Genomic DNA, 19,511 nt, shown 5'->3' with positions numbered 1-19,511 from the left:
AAATTAGATGCAACAATCAAAACTCCCAGAACGAGTTGTGCAGCGTGAACGCGACAGAATTCAAACTGAATATTTTTGCTTCTAAAAGCTTAGCTCATTAGTTGTCGGCCAGAAAACTAAATCCTCCCAGCTGTTGCTGTGGAAACGCTGCGCAGTGTCGGTTCTGTCTCCATGGTAACGTGCCTGATGCCCCAGTGCCTTTGATCATCACAGCAGCTGTTTGTCACCATAAATATTGTGACAAAAAAAAACCTCCCCATCTAAATATTTCTTTTTTCATTTGATACATTTTCAAGTTTTCCAGGTTTACCTTGCACTTGATTCTTGCAAAATGACTTTCTTGCTTTAGTGGAACTTCAGGAATACAACCTCGGTCTTGTTTTCCATGCACTCTTTGGCCTACTGTGCTCCTGTTGCAACACCATTGAAAAGTCACCAGAGGGCACCATAGAAAAACAATTCATAGAGCATGTATTTTGTATTGTTGTAATCTTTAATAATATTCTGGATCTGTTGTGCCTTTAAAATACATATTCAGTAAATGTAATAGGAAAAATACTGTACAAAACAACAACGTATAGATTTATAGGTTTTATATATAAACATCTCTTGTAACCAATATATCATCTCTGTAAGCGATTGGTTTGGTCTGCCACAAACGCGTCCGCCAACCCCCTGAAAAAATAAACGCTTTCTTCCTTTTACATTCGTGCCACCATCTTGTTGGCCAGACGGGCGGCGGCGCCGGCTACGCAGACACTAAGGGGAGAGGGCTAAGTGGGGTTCTACCACGAGGGATCGAGGGTCAGGGGTCATGCTACGTTCAACACAAGCGGGAAAAATTAACATTGACAAAAAAATAATAATCAAAGGATGGGGGGGTGGGTGAAATCATGCTGGAATAAACACCAAGCGCCAATTGAAATGAGGGCGGTGAAAAATGGAGAGAGATTGCAAACGACGCTTTTTTTTTTTAGTGCACAGCGCAATGAAGAGAAGCGCTGTTGGCCAATCAAAATGGAGACCAGCTGGCGGTAAAAACATCAGAAGTAAAAGTAGAAGGTAAAAAAAAGTCGTCAGTGGGGACACATCCTCATCGTGATGGCTTTTACGCTGCGGGGGGAGGTGCATCAAAAACAATCAAGCCCCTTCCATCCTATTTTGTTTGATACGAGTTGAAAAGTCACAAAGAGTTCGTGAGCTTGTCAACTATGGTAGCATTTCTGTTTTTCAGTATGCATTTCTGCCTAATGCCTACTACAACCTCTAATGCCAATTAAACATGAGCATGTCGTTTTGCGTTGCTTATGAAAGAGAAAAGTTAGGAATGAGTTTCAGCCACACTGCTGCTTAAAAACTAATCATTAAAAAAATGGGTGCGATGCCAATGCTTTTGCGTATTCATTTTTCATGGAAAGGTACCAGAAAATCTCCATGTCTTCCAGAAATTCATCAGCATCTTAATTTTTCATGGAAAGGTACCAGCAAATCTTCATGAGTCTTCCACAAAATTATTAGCCTACTCCCAGGAGTTTTGCTGAAACATTATAATAATTATAATTTAGCGCCACTCCCATTTATTTCCTGTGAATTTGGAAAATTTCCCATTTTAATTTTCCAGAAATTTAATCTGACAATTTCTAGAAATAGATGGGTGATTTTCCAGAAATTTAAAGGAATATTTAGTAGTAATTCCTCAGAAAAAAAATCTCCAAATCTATCAACAATTTTCATAGAAGTTTTCCAGAAACTGTATTTCAATAACTGGACTCAACTTTTTCAGAAAATATTCAACAAATTTTTAGAAATTTCTGAATCATGTCCAGAAATATGCCGGACCTTTTGCAGAAAATGAGCAAAGGTTTCCCGGAATATACCTTGCGGCGTTGTGCATGAACACTTACTGACACAGGCGGCATGGAAGGGGCTTGATACTGTGTGTGAGTCGAGGGGGGGTGATGACGACATAGTCCTTAAAGGGGCAGTGTGGCGGTGGGGTGCTGGGGGGAGGGGCTGCTCACAGGGGGCCGTGCCGGGCCTGGTACTTGGCCACGATGTTCTTGCAGCGGCCGAGCTCCTTGCGCAGGTCAGCAACCTCCAGGCGCAGGGCGGCATTCTCCTTCTCCAGGAAGCCCGCCCGGATGGCGATCTGGTTTTCCTTCAGCCGCCGCGCATCCCTCGACCGTTTGGCCGCCACGTTGTTCTTTCTACGCCGTGCCCAGTACTTATCATCCTGCACGGACGCCGCAAAACAAAACAGCGTTAGAAGAGGGTTGAATTTGAAGGCTTTTTTTAATTGAATCAATTTTGGAAGACGGCAAGAATTATTTTTTTGTCTGTGACCAAACGTGCGTGTGCATGCGTCATTCACCTTTAGGTCCTCGGGTATGAAGACCTTGCGGGCCTTCTTGATCATTGGCTGCGGCTTGAGCTCCTCGGGCGAGAACTTGTGCTTGCGCGGGTCAAAGACAGCCTGGCCCGGCACACTGGACAGCGCCAGGTCGGCCGGGTCGGGCTCGTAGCTCAGCGCCACCTGGATGGACTCGGGGTCGATGGGACTGGGTGTGTCGCGTGACCCTGAGGAACAAAGCACATCCGCGTCATTAATACCGCGCCACTACAGTCTCCATGGCAACAGGCCCCTTTGACTTCTGTGCATGTTTGCACTGGCTGATCAGCATTGACAAAAACTCCTTAGTGGCGCTAAAAACAGACGGCGTCAACAAGTCACCTCGGCCTTCCCCATTAGCTTAGAGGCTAACAAGCTAAAAGCGTCAGAGTGGCCAGTTCACGACGGTCCGACAGGAAGTAGGTGACCATAACTGACATTTGAACCACCATGTTCATATTGTCCCTACAGTTGAGCTAGCAGGACGCAGCTCAAGATAAGCTCGCGTGTACGCGCGGCCAAACTTTGACCCTAAACGCAAGCTGCTGAGCAACTTGCAGGGGACAAAGTGCGCAGGTTGTGCTAATCGCAGTTTGAGCGAGCGAGATTTTCTACGTCCTACTTCACGATGACAATGTTTAGTTTCAAAGCGAATAACGTCAAGATCAGTGGTTCTTAACCTTGTTGGAAATACCGAACCTCACCAGTTTCATGTGCGCATTCACCAAACCCCTCTTTAGTGAAAAAAAATCTATATATATATTTTTCAAATTCAAGACATAGATGTTTTTTAATGGTGCACAAAATGAGCCATGCATGAACATCGCCTTGTTCAAAGAACAAAACCATGCATGAACTCGCAACAAATTACTGCAAATCAGTGTGACCTCTGCCGTTGCCTTTGCGAGACCAGTTCAGATATGAGTCATCACGAATTTACACGAGATTCAGGGGTGTTCGGACGTCATGCTTTCAAGGGCACTTTGTTAAATTGCAGACAACGCCGGATGATCCCTCCTGGGGAGACGCACGATTGCAAGCGGAAGCTTGCTGACGATCGATAACCCCATCTGATGAGTCGTCATGACGACCCTAACTAAAACATCAACCACCTCATTGTCAATACAAGCCACTGATACTTGGGAGAACAAAAAAAAAAAAAAATTAAAAAAAAAAAAAGGTAAATGCTCAGCAGGAGTTGGCGCTATACTTTCCCAGCTTTTATGTTGTGTTCATAAACCACTCATGGCTAAACACAAACATATTTCGAAAACTGTTCTCTCTTAGCCACACTTACACGTTCAGTGCAAACGCACGCACACCCGCACGCACGCACTTCTATGTTAAACCCACCAGGGTGCTGTTGTTGTTGTTGTCAAGCCTAACCACCAAGCAGGAACAAGGGTGCACGTGACACACACACGCACACACGCCTGAGTCCATGTGAGCCGGGACAAGCTGTGCTCGGCGAGGAAGGGGGGGGGGGGAGGCATGAGCGGCTGAAAGAAAACGAGAGCGCATGAGAGGACGAGGTGGGGCCGCACATGCTGCTTGCATGTGTGTGTCGCGAGGACACATGCACCAGGGAGGCGGTGTGGCGTGCACGTGACACACACACGCACGAGCACCTGGCGCTACTCGACACCTGCTGTGGAAATGCAACCCACTGTGTCGGCCACTTCCCGTCACGTACCTGCACGCCGTGTGCCGACAAATTTGGCCTGTAAAAAGTGGAGTGGTCGCTAGGAAATGTCAAGGTACAGGTCAACAACAAATGAGTGGTCGCCAGTCTTCACTAAGTCATTTTGTCCTCTGCCAAACTCAAGTGAAAATAATGTCAAGAATGCGTTGTCTGCGAGACAAGTAGTTTCAAGACGGCCTTGTGATGACACTTGTCTTTATGGAATAGGAACAAAGTGGCAAAAGGCAGCCATTTGGAGCCATCCCAGGGTCAGCCATTTTGCCACTTGCAGTCCACTAAAAGACATCATAGGTAAAGACCAATCACGGCTCAACTATTTTGCAAACCATTTAATTGTCCGGAACATTTTGGACGTGACGTCCCCTTTTATAGTCTTCAAACACAACTAATGAAAAAATTTCAATGATATTATTTTGGAAAGGCGGCGTTCGTGTTGCCTAGCAACCAGGCAACACAAACCCACAAAGCATTGCGTTTTGATCCGTTTCTTTGGGAGCAAGTTCAAATTCACGTGCGTCTGCATAAATTCCAAGAAGATGTCTTCTGGAATCATCAGGCCGGATTTGGTGTTTTTTTGGAAGGAGGCGAGCTCTTTATGTAACTTAAATGTCCCAGTTGCCGTGGCAACACCAGCAGTACCGACTCCAATTCTTCCTCTCAATTAAATGATGTCATTCCGTGCGCATGTGTAAATGCAATCAAGTGCAGGTTGGATTTATTTATATTTTTTTCTTTTCATGCCCGCAACTTATCAAAATGTGGTCACACGCTGCTTGGGATCAACAACACTTCACAAGTCCAACAGCTGTCAATCAAAGACGCAAGCATTTGCACACTTTTTTCCAGACCAAGGCCGATACAAGTATTTACTCAGAGTACTTAGCAATCCTGAGTACCAATACCTTTAGATATATCAAAACCCTTTCTTTCGGAAGCAAACAATGTTTCGCTAATCTAGTCAAACTGCCAAGGTATAGCACCAACTGCTGTCCAGGAGGATTCAATTTTCTTTGCCTTAAATATCAGTGGTTGGTATCAGCAGCATCCACAAGTATCTGATAGTGCACTGAGTATTGGCACCGTGCCAAAAACAATGATTCAGCTTCCATCAAACGTGCCAGCAACCTATCGCAGCAAGTCCATGCATGTGTTTTGTGTGCCATTGTTACCTGTGGCATTAGGGCTTCGCAAACACGTCTGTTGCTGCGGTGGTGGTGGTGGCACGCCGCTGTGCACCGGGGTAGCGGCGCGGTTGCTCAGGTCCACCACCGAGGGGGCCGGCGCGGCTTGGGGGGGCGGGGCCACCTGTGGCTGCTGCTGCTGATGGTGGTGGTGGTCGGCGTGCGCAGTGTTGGCGGGAATGCCGTTCTCGGACAGGAACTCCTCCAGGTCCATGTACTCCAGCTGGAAGTTGTCGCCATCGTAGGGCAGCGTCTTGTCCCAAAGCGTCGGCCCCAGGAAGGCCGACTGCGGCGGGTTGGCGTCGCCGCTCTCATCCTCGAGCTTCTTCTCCTTGTCCTTGTCCTTGCCGAAACCTGCGGGACGGGAAAGCGGAGTTACCGGCTGGCGCTACGCTGGCGGCAAGGCAATCGGTGACGCCACTAACGAGTATATATTTGCCAAGCACGTTTTTCAAGCGGCAGGCGTGGAACAGGCTCTCAGCCAGCTCGTCTGCAAAATTAATCTCACGCACAACGACAAACACACACCAGCAGCCCCAATTTGAACAGGAAGTACACCATTTTGGTTTGCTTTCTTCATAGTTTTTATATTATTGATGAGTGTGCATGTCGGAATATTGTTGCTGAATATTGCTGTTCACTGACACAAAAGCAAACGTGATCGCGGGCTAGTTTTCAAAGGAACCAGAACAATGTTTACTGCGTATGGCTTTGAGGACTTCGAGCAGCGGCTTTAAGGATTACAAATCATTTTGGAGGCATAATGAAGGCCTTCATTTGGCCACAACACATTGGGGAGTTTTTTTTCTCCAGGCTTAAATAGAAATGCTAATTGCGAACTTAATTCTCAGTTAATTATCTTACGGAGGAAGGTGTGCGAGAGACGCGGCAGGAATTTTCCAAAGACAGCTGCCAATTTCATTTGCTTTATTACGAGCAGTACGTAACACAATGGCACCGACAGGTTCAACAGGTTTATCATTAAATGATCACGGAAGTGTGGCTCTTCCTAGAAACCCAAGTCAGTCGTTGCGTTCAGAACCCCCCCAAAAAATCCTAAATGATGTCATAAGAGTAAAAGCGTGAAGTCCTATTTATAGCGAGGATATGTTCCTCAGCTGTGATATGGAACAATAAAAACATATTTTTATAGCATCAAACAGAAATCGGAGAACATTTGCTGGTGAAAGGGTGAAATTCTGAAGTGATATTATGTTCAACCAAGTGGCACAAAGTGGTACTACACCACATCCACACAGACTATTGCCAAGTAATGACCGTGCTTCCATGCTGGGCATATCTGGATATATTTTCCATTTAGTTTAAAATAAAGAGTAAAAAAGCTGTTCGACAAAAAACAAAATGCTGAGAATAAAGCCCGTTATGAAACATTGTCTTCAATAAATCCTTTCCTATCTGATTTCCGTGGGGAATCTTAGATTTGATCTGTGGCAAATATTGAACCTATAAGCAGCAACTTCTTGTCTATTTCCTCCCCTGTCGTTATCAAAATCAAGCTAAGACTTGAATGAATTGCAATATGATAATCAGAACACTAACAGAATAAATTGATATATAAGAAAGCTTTTCTTACAAAACAAAAAGGAGTTTAATCTTAGTTTTTTTCCCCTTGAGGATTAGAGTGCAATGCGCCCCCTATGGGTGACACGGGTAATCTATGTAATCTCCATTAACACGAACGCTTTACAGGTTGGAGACGCAACTTCCCCTGTAAAATAGCAATGCACTTGCGGACGAAAATCGACAGCTATTCAAATGTCTTTTTCGTCAAATTAATCTGCACAAATCAGCTCACGACGGCCAAGCCAGCAGGAATTGTCTTGTTCTGCTCGTCCTTGCAGCGAATGAATACATTTGTGCGTTTAATTTTCCCCCCGTCAAAGCTATTTAAAAAAAAAAAAAAAAAAACTTGTAAAAGAAAAGGTCGCCGAGAAATTCAATCGCGTACCTTCTTCGTGGTGGAAGGGTAGCTTGAGCGGGTTCTCCAGCAGCGACTTGAGCACGCCGTGCGTCGGTGGCAGGAAAGCTGCGTTGACGGGTAGAGGTCTGCTGGCCATTTTCTCCAGGGGGCGTCGAAATCCCGCTGCTGGCTCAGACTGGGGAGGCCCGGGGGGACTCGCGGACGATGGAAAGGAGCTCAGGCGGCAGGCGGGCTGGCTGGGGTGCTGGCGTCGAGGCGAGCTGGCAGGCAGGCAAGCAGGCGGCGGACTGGAGGCGGAGGGCGGAGGCTGCTCGGCTTTGACAGGCGGAGGGAGGGAGGAGGCAAGGAAGGAAGGGAGGAGGGAGCAAATAAACTAAACTAGGCTAAGCTAAAATATGCTAGGCTAAGCTAGGCTAGGCTGCTCCCCCGCCCCTCCTGTCTCGCCCTGCACAGGGTGTGCATGTGCTGAAACAGCTGATGTCACAGCATTGGAGAGCGGGGCCGGTGCAGCGACACCTTCGGAGGAAGTGGGAAAACAAAAAGCTGCTTTCAGTCACAAACGAAAATGAAAAACTCATCGTCTGGCGTGAATTAATTTTCACAAATATGCATTCCTCATTCATTTGTTCGAAATGAATGAAATAGGGGAAGGCTGTTAAATGGTAGTCACCATAAATAGAAGGCCCAAACGCTATCAGAATCACTGACCTACATTTGTCACCGACTAAAGTTTGCTCCATAAAATTGTGTTAATTTATTCTCACGGTTTTTCTTGGCTGCATTTCATTCTTTGGATATTTGTCCGCCTACATGTGTTGCGATGTTGATCTAATCTGCCAAAGGCCTTTCCAATCAAATAAAACTTCCACTACCTGCACTCTTATTAACGAGGTCAACGAGCATCCTCGTACGCGGACAACTGAGTGCACATGTAGGACATGGAAGAACTGCTCAAATGTTTCAAATTTTGATTGAAAGCTAAGATTTGTTTGTGTTGCCACCTCTCCTGTGCTGCCTCACACCATCGATGGTTGAAAAAAAAGTGAGAAAACATGCATACATTTGCATTTTTCTGCAGACTTTTGAATAAAGATGATGGCAATGATGCGGAAGTACTGACATAGCGAACGGTGTGAAAATCCATGGCAAAGAACCACATGGTTAGCGAAGCTTAGCTTGGCGCCTTGAGGCTTATGATGAGACACATGACAAAAACAAAGCTGGCGTTTGTGTGGGACCGATCATCCGCTGATGAGCTTGAATCTGTCACGCCTCCTCCTTCTCGGGAGCCACAACAATACAACAAGTCAACACACACACACGCACACACATACACACACACATACACACAAAACCTTTAGGTGAAGCATACTTTTTTTTCAAAAGGTAGAAAATTCAAATTGCAAATAATCCTGAAAGTACTGTTTTGTTTTTTAAAAGTTATCTGAAATGAAGATTGCACTTCAAATTGCGCTTTATAGGCTGCGCATCTCCACACCAATAATCTGTCCCGGGTAACCCTTGGGCCAAAAAGTCCTACAAGGCGCCGCTGTTATGCAACGCGCTACAATTCCAGCCACTCAGTCGCCCTCCTGCGACCAGTCCCGAGTGGCGAAGCTGCAACAGGCGGTTCCATTTAGCTGGCACCTCGTGATGGGCTCCCAGAGATCCAATCTTCATCAAAGGGGATAAATGTTTGTTTAAATGAAGCGTGTGGTTAGAGAAATAGGCTTGTTGATGTTGTGAAACCACAGAACAAAAGGCAAACATTTCCCATCTAACAATCCGAATGTCCAAGCTAATTTTAGCATAAGTCTGCTAGCTTGATGCTAGGGCATTATGTAAAACGCCATAGGCGGGCTAAGGGAAATTAGCATGGAAGTGCGTGTGTGAGGGCGGCGCCCCGCCAGACGCGCACACACACGGAGTCACATGCGGTGAGTGCTGGGCGACACGTTTGCAAACACATGTCGACCGACCAGTCTCCCGCTGCGCTTCCTCTCCCGACAACAAAAGCCACGGCTGTCATCTGAGGACACAGCGCTTGTGGGAGTATTTGGATTGGCTTATTTATTTATTTATTTATTCTGACATGAGAGCGCTGGAAGATTTGAAGTTGTTATGAATGATTTTCACGTTGATGACATCATAATGGTGTTTACAATAACACTAAGCCCACAGCGTATAATTTTCCCAGAAACTATCACAAAAATATTAATATTATTGGCGTTTTTTTTTTTATGTCACTGCGATTACATTTACATACATTTAAATACAGTATAATTAAAGGTGCAACGATTAATCGAAGGTTAGTTTTTATAATGTGACCTCATAACATGACATTGGTGTGACTTTAAAGCGTGATATCATAACATGACAGCGTGGCAAACACGCCCCATGCCACCTTTTCCCACAAGTACAACACCCAAAATTCCTGCTGGGTCAAACCTTTTAACCGGCGCCGCCATCTTGGTTATGAGTTTGTCCAGTTTTGTGAACTTGATTCTGCTCGCCGATTGGCCAAAACTTTCTAATCACAATAAAAGACGCAGGAACACTTTTGTAAGCGTCATATTAACAATCACCGCCTTGCCAGCGAGACCAATGCGTCGTGGTTTGGATGCTCATAAAGCGTTGGCGGCTAACAGAAGTGAATGCGCTGCAGCATGCATGCACCACCACTAAGTGGCGGCTGATGCCGGCGTAGCACGCTAGCAAACAACAACGGACGTGTACTTGGCTAGCTGTCTATTAGTCTACTTGTCCCAATGTCTCTTTGACTAGGTGTCTTTTTCTTTGGGGCGTCTTTTTACTTCACTGTTTTTTTTGGCCTCTGTATGATTTTCATGCAATATGTTGGTGGCCTTTCTTTTGGATGAGAATTGAACAAAGTGTAGTTAGCAGTAGCCACAATTAATTTTTGCTGGCCCTTTGAATGCTAACCTTTTGAGTTGATTAGCATTTCAATCAACGCATTTTGCACTTTAAAGGGCAACGTAAAGGTTAGCGAGCACACCGCTAAAACGTTATCAGCAAACGCAGGATTTTGTCAGCAGATGTCCGTCACTCAAAGTGACAGATGACAATGCAACCCATTGGCTAAATGACAAAAAAAGGTTAAAAAATGTTATCGGATGTTTTATTTTTGTTGACATATTTGATCCAGTTGGTCTTTTTTTATGTTAACCGTAGCTGAGCGTCTTGTCGTGGTTGCGTGCGTGGAGACAGAGGGAGCGCCAAAAAAAGCCTCAGAGTATCCTGGCGGTTACGTAACAGGCTCACATTCCATGTAGGATTCCGGACTGGCTCAAACTAAGCGACAAAAACAAAAAAAGAAAGACAGAATACCAAGAGAAAATAAGGAAGGAGGAAAACCAGAGAAATAAAAAAGAAAGCCACAAAGAAAGGACTTCATGTCAACTCTGGCTTGAAACCTTAATTTTAAAGATCTAAACATTGACCTGAAATTATCTGTGAACCCGAACTGTGACTTGAGACCTCCATTTGACACCTTACATACATTAACAGTTCCTTCGAAAGCATACCTGATAGCATGTGTATTGTATATTAAATGTTTTGTGTTGTAAAATATATGAATGACTTGTGTACATGTTGTGAGTCGTCATTGTGTACAGTAGTGTGTGCGTGTGTGCTGCGTGTAGCGAGCGTGACAGTCCTATCGAGTCTCTCTGGACCGAGCATTCATTTTGTGTCATGTGCGCGTGCATGTGTGGGGCGCGGCGGGCTGGCAGTTCGCTGGAGTTTTGCTCGACTTGCTGAATAATACAAAGCAAACAGTGACCTACTTTCCAAGAAGGGAACAAACCTCTCGCAAAACCCGGACGCGGATTTTCCTACCGACCGGAATGGATCACGCGGAGCGGACTGCGCGCGTGGGAAGCCACGCGCGGTGTGTCGCCGGATCCGTTGCGAACTTTGGTGCGCCCCGTAAATGTGCTTAAAGGAGCAAGGTCGGAGAGGCCCCGGCCGATCCCTAGGCCTCCGGAACAGGAATGTGGTGGCTCTTGTGAGTCTTATGTTTCCTTGGGACACGTTGGGAATTGAGGGGAAAAAAAAACCGCATTGATAAATTCAAATTAATTAGACTCAATATTTTGATGATTTTTTTTTGTTTGCATTGATTGCCTTGAGCCAGTGTCCCTAATTAAATGCTGGTGTCCCTAAGTAAGTGTCCAGCAGTGTGGTCACCATCGTTTTTGCTAAATTTTCTCTCATTCAAACACAAGGAGAGAAAACACGCAATGGGATCGGTCTCCTGAAAATAGAATGCAGCTATTTAGTGTTCACAGCATGCTCTTGTCTTCCACTTTTGTCATGGCAGTTATTTGTGTCAAGAGACGACTTAGAGGATTACCGGAAATAGTTTGACCTGCTTTTGGCCTTTCAACCTTTTCGCGGCCATTTTGTCCCAGAAAAAAAACAAACATGTCTTGTGAGATAATGTCACTTCTTGGCTGATGATTAACACTAAGCTCTGCTATAAATGGAAAGGGGACATTTGCTCGATGTACTTTTCATTATGTTATTGTTTGTGATCATTAATAACATTCATCTATGTGAAGACCATGTGAAACTATATGCAACGGAGAATTTTGACACGGGGATGGTGGGGGTTACAAAAGCAATACAACGTTGTTCTAAGATTCGAAATGTGTTGGTTGGTCTTTTGTGAATGACCCCCCCCCCCCGCCTCATATTACATCGAGCCCAGTTGCCAAGGAGACGCCACCTCCACAAACAGGTCTGCTTGCTGCTGTTAAAGGATGCAAATGATGCCAACGAGCGGTCGTCATGGCGACTGCGTGAGCAGTGAACTCGCAACAGCCCACATTGCTGCCTACAATCCGCTACTAGTTAGATTTGGCCCTATACTGTCAAAAGAAACGACACAAATTTTCAATTTAGCTTGGGTGTCATTTTACAAATATTGGTAATATTTGTGAGTGGGGACTCGGGCATGAGTAAAAGATTCACTCCGAAAGGATTTGTGGTAATGGAGTCCACAGTTTACGTCTCGCCCAAAAAAAAAAAAAAATTAGAGTGCAGCTCAACCGACTTTGGCGCCCTCATGTGGCCATATGAGGACGAGACAGAAACAATCTACTCACGTCATTAGTATTTAGCTTGACATGGCACCACGAAGTGATTTAAAATTGAACGATTATAATGCTTTCGACACAACATGTGATTTAAAACAGAGTTGTAAAAATAATCATCTGTGGTTTCATCACATCAACCACGAATTGAAGAATGAATATCCATCCATCCATCCCTCAATCTGTATACCAAGCATGTTTTTGCGATGTGGGGGGAAGCCAGAGTGCCCGGAGAAAACCCACGCGTGCACGGGGAGAACATGCAAACTCCACACATGGAGGGCCAGAGATGGAATCGACCCCACACCCTCCTAACTGTGAGACGGTCGTGCTAACCAGTGTGCCACCACTGCTCACTATTTTTTGGACATTTCTAAAATCGGCTATTTCTTTTCATGTTTTTCCTTTGAATAACTGGTGAATTTAATTACAAAAAAAACAAATCATTAGGAATAATTTATTTCATCTTCTCAAGTAATTGATTTAATTATGGAGAATATTACTTTCACATTTCTATTTATATTAGACAATTTCACACACACATTTCAACCTTACTGAAATACCTGGCCTATTTGTAGCATTAATACTAATACTACCACTGATAATTTCCCCCCCAAAAAGTGAGAATCTCACCCCGAGCTTGGCCCCAGTGTCCCCAGCTGGAGGAAATTGGTCCAATGACTGCAGATGGTTGTGATACAAATATTCTTTTTTAAAAAACAGTGACAAAAAAGACTTTAAATTAATTTATTTTAAAAAAGCATTTCTCCACTGTGGCTGAACAAACATGTTTTTTTTCTTCTTCTTTGTTTGGGACGTGGACAATCGGAATCTCGCAGAGGGGGCGCGATTGACTCAATTATGGCGCAAAACTTGGGGGTTCCTTTGTTTTTCTTTTTTTTTCTGCCAGCTAGAGTAAGACGAAGCGTGAAAAAAGGAGATGACAGGGTAATTAAAAGAAAAAGAAGATGACAAACATTGAATCAAGTGCAGGTATGTTTTTTCCTTCTTTCTTTTTCATGCATGATTGGTCTTTGTTGAAGTCCTCCAATGTGGCTAGGTTTCCAGGTTTTTCAACAAGCTTGTGTGTTTTGTTGGAAATGAAATCAAAGGAAGGAAAGAAAACGCCCTCCGTTCCACACAGTGGCGCTGTTGCGGGATAAGAAGTTGCGAGTTGAACGGCTAGCTGCCAAACGTGACCTTTTCCAGAATCCCATTCTCTGATTGTGTGGCTGTTTTTGTAAGATGGCCGCCACCCTCGCAGCCTGGCCGGTCTGGATGAAAAAGTTCATGAGGGGAGGGGCTTTTTATGGGGTGGGGGTGGGTCTCCGTTCTGCTGAGGTAGATGCGACAGAGGGGTGGCGCTAAGCTGGATTTAAGGCGCTCGTGTTTGGCCTGTCCGTTTGACACCACTCTATTTTTTTTTTGTTTTTTTTCTCTTCGCTACTCTTTTGGCACCTCAGGCGAGACAAGCGGGTTTGCAAAATTTCCGAAATTTTCTAAACTTTCCGTGGGAATTAACAGAAAATGACATTTCCAACGATGTCCACTTGTATGCCTTCCTGCTGATGACACTCCAAGCTAATTTGGCTGCTTCCGTTTCAGAGCAGCCGGTTTGAAGTGTCGCCACGGCGACAGGAAGTAGCCAATGAGCTTTTCCTGTTGCGTCATCAACAACAGATTGAGTGGAAGCGTCACGGAAAGGCATAAGTGGAAGTCCTTAGAAATGGACTGGTCGCATTCATGAGAACCCAGAAGTTTTTAGCCAAAATTTTTTTCCAAACAAATATGAGAGTAGTGTTTTGGTGCCACGCTGTTTGTTAAATTACGTGTGCATTTTCAAAATTGTAGCAGCAGGGCTCGCTTTGTACTGTGATGCCCTCACATGCGGGCAAAGATAGCTATCAAATTTGAACGGACGTCTGCCAAAAAAGATCATATTTATGCTTGAATGCGATACAATCGCCAATGAAATCATCCACAATTCTCAGCTATTCATTCCCATGAAAACTTTACAATTCGGAATATTTCCAAAACTTCGCAGATGAATTTCCCATGGAAATTTCCCCAAAACCTTCCAGTAATTAACTACACAAAAACCCAAAAAATACTTTCCAGGAATGCACTGAAAACTTCCCAGAAATTTATCGAAAACATACCTGAAATTAACCAAAGAATTTCCAGAAATTTACTGAAAATTTTCCAGGTAGTTGCCAGATGTTGTTAAAAAATGTACCAAGAAGACTTCCAGAAGTGTACCTGGAATTTTTCAGAAATTTCCGGGAAATGTTCCGAAACTCAACCAGAAATGTTCCGCCCGTTTGGGGGTCTAGAAACATGGGGGAAAAAAAAAAAAAAAAAAAAGGATCTTGGTGGTGGTGCGGTGGTGTGGGGGGTTCGCTTTGCGGTGCCGGGTGGGGGTGTGGGGGTGTTCCGTTAAGGAGCTTAGTTGTTACCGTTGTCGGCCGGCCTTGCCTCGTCCTCCGTTTTGGCCCGTTTGGCGTCCGGCGGCACCTGCGGGTCGCCATTCTGCCGCTTGATGGTGGGCAACGACGCCGAGGCAGAGGCATGGTCAGCGAGCAGGTGAAGCGGGCTGGCCACGGACGGACCTAAACAACAAAACCGGCCTCGAGTTAGATCTGTTCAGCAGAGCCGAGCGCCGTTTATGTTGGGCAGTGGGGGAAGGCTTGGGGACGTACTGGAGGTGTTGTGAGCGTTGCTCTGTATGGCGGCGGTGACGCTGTGGTTTCCGTTCTGCGTGATGGTCTTGATGGGCAACTGGTGCTGACCAAGGATGGCGACAGTCTGCAGGGGCCCGGACGCCGCTGAAGTCTGGATGATCCTGCCCACTGCGCCCGTGGCTGTCACACTGGGCACCGCCTCCACTTTCACTGCGACCACACCCACATTTTGAAGGTCAGTGGCTGTTTATTGGTTTTTGTCAGTCCTTTGCAGTCCAGATTTGACACGTTTTTTTTTCACCCACCTTTGCTGTCAGCACGCTCTCCATTCTCCTGTAGCTGCAGTTCGTTCTTGCCGATGACAGTGGCCGGCTGCGCGATGACAGCGGTGGCGCCGGCAGGGATCTGCTGCAGCACGTGGACCGTCTGGACCGTTGGAACCGGCTGGGAGGAGCTGGTGCTGACCGGAGACGCCATGGTGTAGGCGACCGGCTTCAAGCTTTGAGGTAGCTGACCCTGCAGAGCGATGAGCACCGGCTGGTTGCCGACTGGAGAGCCTGCGATCAGTTCAATATGTTGACAGTCAATTAATTATCACATACACGAATGAAAGTGAGAGCCACAAGTGGAAGATGACCCCGAAACCAACCCGGAGTGTTCTGTGCAAAGCGAGCTTCTTGGATGACAGCCAGCTTGGGTTGGACCACCGCGGTGGGGGCAGCGGGGGCTACGGAGGAGGAGTCCACCTCCATGGGGACCGGGGAGCCCTCTCGGGACAAGCTGTCGGGGGTCTGCATGCCGCTGGAGTGAGCCGATAGCACCCCTGAGTGGTTGGGAGAGGCCGGGGCGCTCCTGACGGAACAAACGGGTAATCAATCCACTTAACCGAGACAAAGACAGATTCTTTAGAATTTTCTTAAAAACCGTGTTCTGCTGCGGTGGTACCCAAGTCCGTTGGCAGGCTTACCTGGAGGAGAGGGGCCCATGCGGGATCCTGAAGCAGGGGACGCCGCGGGGCCGTCGTTTCCTGAAGGCCTGATCGACCAGCTTGCCTTCGGAGGACGGGTCTATCCTCCAGAAGGAACCTTTGCCGGGCTCCTCCTGCGAGCGCGCCACCTTGATGAAGTAACGGTTCAGCGACAGGTTGTGGCGGATGGAGTTCTGCGGCAGTGAAGAAAGAAGTCAGCCAGGACGTGAGCGGGGGCATTGCTCGAGCGGCGCCGTCAATTAAATGCACCTGCCAGCCCTTGTCTGCGGTTCTGTAGTAGGGGTAGTTCTTGGTGATGTGGTTGTAGATCCCGTTGAGCGTCAGCTGCTTGTCCTGCGCCAGCGTGATGGCCTGAACAATCAGCTGGGCGTACGAGTAGGGTGGCTTGGAGTCGTCCTGACCAAACACATGCCTCGACTTCAGCAAAGTGTTACAACAACTACAACTTTAACATCATTTCAAACTTATCTTACCACTTCAGCCTTTAAACAACATAAAGTTGTGCCTCGTAGGCGCTCTGCAGGACTCTCACCTTAGGACTGTCCTCGCCCGACGCGTCCTTGTCGTTCTCGGGCTGAGAGTTGTCGTTGATCAGCTGCAATTCGGCCGAACTCACCATGCGGCCCCCCATGCGGTAACCCGACGAGCCGGCCCCCCGGGGGCTGGACGGGCATGAGTTTGCCGCGCTGACAAGAATAACACACGTCACAGTCAGCCTCACACCAAGGTCAGGTGAGACATTTCAAAGCGGGGCTTACCTGATGGTTCCAGTGGGCGAGGGCAGCGGACTCATGAGGTGGGCGAGGTTGTCGGGAATGTTAATGGTGAGCGGCGCAAAGTGCGGCTGCGCCGGCTTGACGGGCGACTCGGGGGCTTCGCGCCTCGTCTTCCTGCCGCTGGACAGTGCCGTGAAGGTGATCTTGATGTTGGTGCTGGGGAACCTGAACGTGCACCTGAGCAGATGACAAAGCCAACATTTTTTTTTTTAGGATCAATTATGCTATCCAATGTCCCATCAATTAACCAGATCAAAATTTATTTTGGGGTTGAGAGCTCTCAAGTCTTGATAATAAATCTATATGACATGGATATTATTTTAGTTTCACCATATTTGGAATTTGTAAGAAATTTAGAAAAAATGTTTTGAAGATACACAATAAAAGAGGAATATTATTCATGATTCAACTGATGTTAATATTAACATAAGTGATGTCTTGGCACAATATTTATTATCCAGCTAGTTAACACAAACAGTCAACTGGGGCCAAACACACTTGGCTGTGCCATGGCATTAAACATTCCAACAAGGGTAACCAAGTGGAAAAAATTACTATGTATTGAAAATGGTATATATTCAGGCTATGCTATATTTTGAATGATGACTCATAGGAATTTCCAGGTCATCATAATCTAGATTCGAGAATCTCAGCAACCCAAAGCAGCAGTCATAAAAGCTTTGACTTTTCTACCCAAATAACCCCCCATGCAAAACACCTGAACATAGTTCTGATTTTCAGACATGTCACCCATGCCAAGACAGTTGTGGCAAACGCTATTGCAAACGTCAAATATGTTTCCTTGTTAAACAGTGGTTCTTGTAAAAGGGTGTGTGCGTGAACTGGGGCGGAGACAAGTTTGGTTTGTTTACGTCCAACGGCCTCCATTCACAAAAACACAGCACTACCCAGCTAATGTTAACCAACACATTTGCTTCAATAACACCGACACGTCTTCCGACAAAAAAAAACCCATCTCTAGTAGATGAATAAGCGTTCGTGAGGCAACAATAGGCCGCCAGCCTCACACACGCGATCTAGGCCGGGAAGCAGCAGCTAAGTGCTAACGTGGCTAACAAGAATGTCAACAAAGACGATGGAGGAAGGAGACACATCGCGGCTAACAAGCTAATACACGTGCTGCCCCCCCTCTCCCAAAAAATGCAAACCCTAACACCGCAAAACATGTTGCTTTATTTTGCGTGGCTAACTAGCGTAGCATCCACATGATGCAAGAGGCGAGGGATTAGCACTACTTACATCGGCGGCAGCGGCAGCGGAGCGGCGCCCCGGCGAAGGAACACCCCGTCCACGAACACCCCGTTTTTGCCCAGGCAGCGCAGATAGAAGTCGCCCCCTCCACCTCCGCCGTCATCACTGGCGGTGAAGATCTCCAGGTGCCGCCGCGAGATGAAGCTCGAGTGACCCATGCTGACGTCCACGGAACCCTGCGACGAGTTGCGCCCGATGCTCACCGAGCGCTTCTTCATCAGATACTCGAACTCGCGGCCCTCGAGCCGCGCAACCGGCCCGGACGAGCCGCTCACCGCAGCCATGATCAACGCAATGGGCGGGCGGCAAAATGAAATAAACACGAGTGGGAGGGGGCTACGCAGTGGAGGCCGAAAGCGAGCCGGCCTACCAACGGGGCATCGAATTTAAAAGCAGAATTTGGAGGGGAACATGCGAGGCCGGGGACAGCGGCTCCGACCCACCGCCGAGAGAAAGGCTAACGCCGTCGAGACGTGCTACCTAACGCCAGGGAGGAGGCGTGAATGACAGTAGACTGACGGCGCCCTCGGCCAATTGGGTGCGAGGACAGTGATGCAGCCCCGAAAACTCGACCAATCGGACGCGAGGAGTAATCCGAGGACACGTTCAAGATCGGTTGGGGGGCACTGTCTGTCTGCACATATGGGAGGACGTGAAGCGGCACAGACGAATGGCGACACAAAACAACGCCAAAACGTTCCAAAAACAAAATACAAAACATTAAAACACAAAACCACCAGCATCTGTCAAACCAGTAGTGCGGGTAAGGGACAAAGAACAAACACCAAATTACTCGAAGTAGATGTTTCAGCTTTCTGTAATTGATGTGACTACAGTGTCTTTAAACAAACAAAAAGTGCAATACAAATCGATTTATTTTGATTTATGATGATGAAGATGTTTAAAAAGATTAATTGAAAGGTGAAACTTGACTTTAAATGTAGAATTTTTTTTTTAAAGTTATAATTTAACGCGAAGTTTAATTTGAGAATGTTGGATGAAAAATATACTGGGGGAATAGTAATAATTATTTTTGACAGTAAAAAAGTCGTTTTTGCAAAACAATGATCTCAGAAAAAATATTTTAACACGATGGAATGCTGGCTGTGTGTCTGTCAGACCGGAGATATGTGCTGTCAGACTGGGAGTTGGCTGGTAGCCTTCATGAGTCACTAGAGGGCGCCACACATTTTCATGTTATTTGAGGTGACGTCATGGGGCCGCTTTAACCAATTTTTGGTAACGGAGCATCAATCTGATTAATTAGTAGGTTCGGTGATATTTGTTGTACTACACAACTTTTGCGTGAATCAAAAACGATGAATCGATTAGGAATATTTCTACTTAATTTTAATTAGCTATTTTGAAAATTAATTTCATTCAAATAAAGAAATGACAGTTAGTTAGTTAGTTAGGTCGTTTGGCTTCTAAGTATTTATTACATGATGTGTTTTTTAAAACAG

General features: G+C 46.2%; 2 protein-coding genes across 2 annotated transcripts; both read right to left on the bottom strand.

The window, feature by feature from the left end:
• Positions 1-472: 472 nt before the first annotated feature.
• On the bottom strand, positions 473-7,536 carry hlfa (HLF transcription factor, PAR bZIP family member a). Its single transcript, XM_088356680.1, has 4 exons — positions 7,242-7,536; positions 5,261-5,626; positions 2,372-2,577; positions 473-2,233 (listed from the first exon to the last, which is right to left on the bottom strand). Exons 1-4 carry the CDS (start codon positions 7,348-7,350, stop codon positions 2,018-2,020), a joined length of 897 nt encoding a protein of 298 aa, XP_088212806.1. The 5' UTR covers positions 7,351-7,536; the 3' UTR covers positions 473-2,017.
• Positions 7,537-13,064: 5,528 nt separating this feature from the next.
• On the bottom strand, positions 13,065-18,536 carry foxk2b (forkhead box K2b). Its single transcript, XM_088356676.1, has 9 exons — positions 18,037-18,536; positions 16,759-16,953; positions 16,533-16,686; positions 16,250-16,396; positions 15,980-16,173; positions 15,662-15,864; positions 15,318-15,569; positions 15,031-15,222; positions 13,065-14,940 (listed from the first exon to the last, which is right to left on the bottom strand). The coding sequence occupies exons 1-9, from the start codon at positions 18,330-18,332 to the stop codon at positions 14,777-14,779; spliced, it is 1,797 nt and encodes a 598-aa protein (XP_088212802.1). The 5' UTR covers positions 18,333-18,536; the 3' UTR covers positions 13,065-14,776.
• Between the last annotated feature and the right edge of the window lie 975 nt (positions 18,537-19,511).

The sequence above is a fragment of the Syngnathus floridae genome, chromosome 17 (genome assembly GCF_059516105.1).
Source record: "Syngnathus floridae isolate MCC-2025c chromosome 17, RoL_Sflo_1.0, whole genome shotgun sequence".
NCBI lineage: Eukaryota > Metazoa > Chordata > Actinopteri > Syngnathiformes > Syngnathidae > Syngnathus > Syngnathus floridae.
The sequence above is the reverse complement of the archived record's forward strand: the minus strand, read 5'-3'. Positions and strand labels throughout refer to the sequence as shown.

Excerpts from the sequence above, each read along its gene's own strand:
- hlfa (XM_088356680.1), bottom strand. The coding sequence starts at position 7,350 with ATGGCCAGCAGACCTCTACCCGTCAACGCAGCTTTCCTGCCACCGACG. Across the intron at positions 5,627-7,241 it reads ACCCTTCCACCACGAAGAAG|GTTTCGGCAAGGACAAGGAC; the intron begins GTACGCGATTGA and ends CCCGTCCCGCAG. Across the intron at positions 2,234-2,371 it reads TCATACCCGAGGACCTAAAG|GATGATAAGTACTGGGCACG; the intron begins GTGAATGACGCA and ends GCGTCCGTGCAG.
- foxk2b (XM_088356676.1), bottom strand. The coding sequence starts at position 18,332 with ATGGCTGCGGTGAGCGGCTCGTCCGGGCCGGTTGCGCGGCTCGAGGGC. Across the intron at positions 15,223-15,317 it reads AGAGCGTGCTGACAGCAAAG|TGAAAGTGGAGGCGGTGCCC; the intron begins GTGGGTGAAAAA and ends GTGTGGTCGCAG. Across the intron at positions 14,941-15,030 it reads CAACGCTCACAACACCTCCA|GTCCGTCCGTGGCCAGCCCG; the intron begins GTACGTCCCCAA and ends TTTGTTGTTTAG.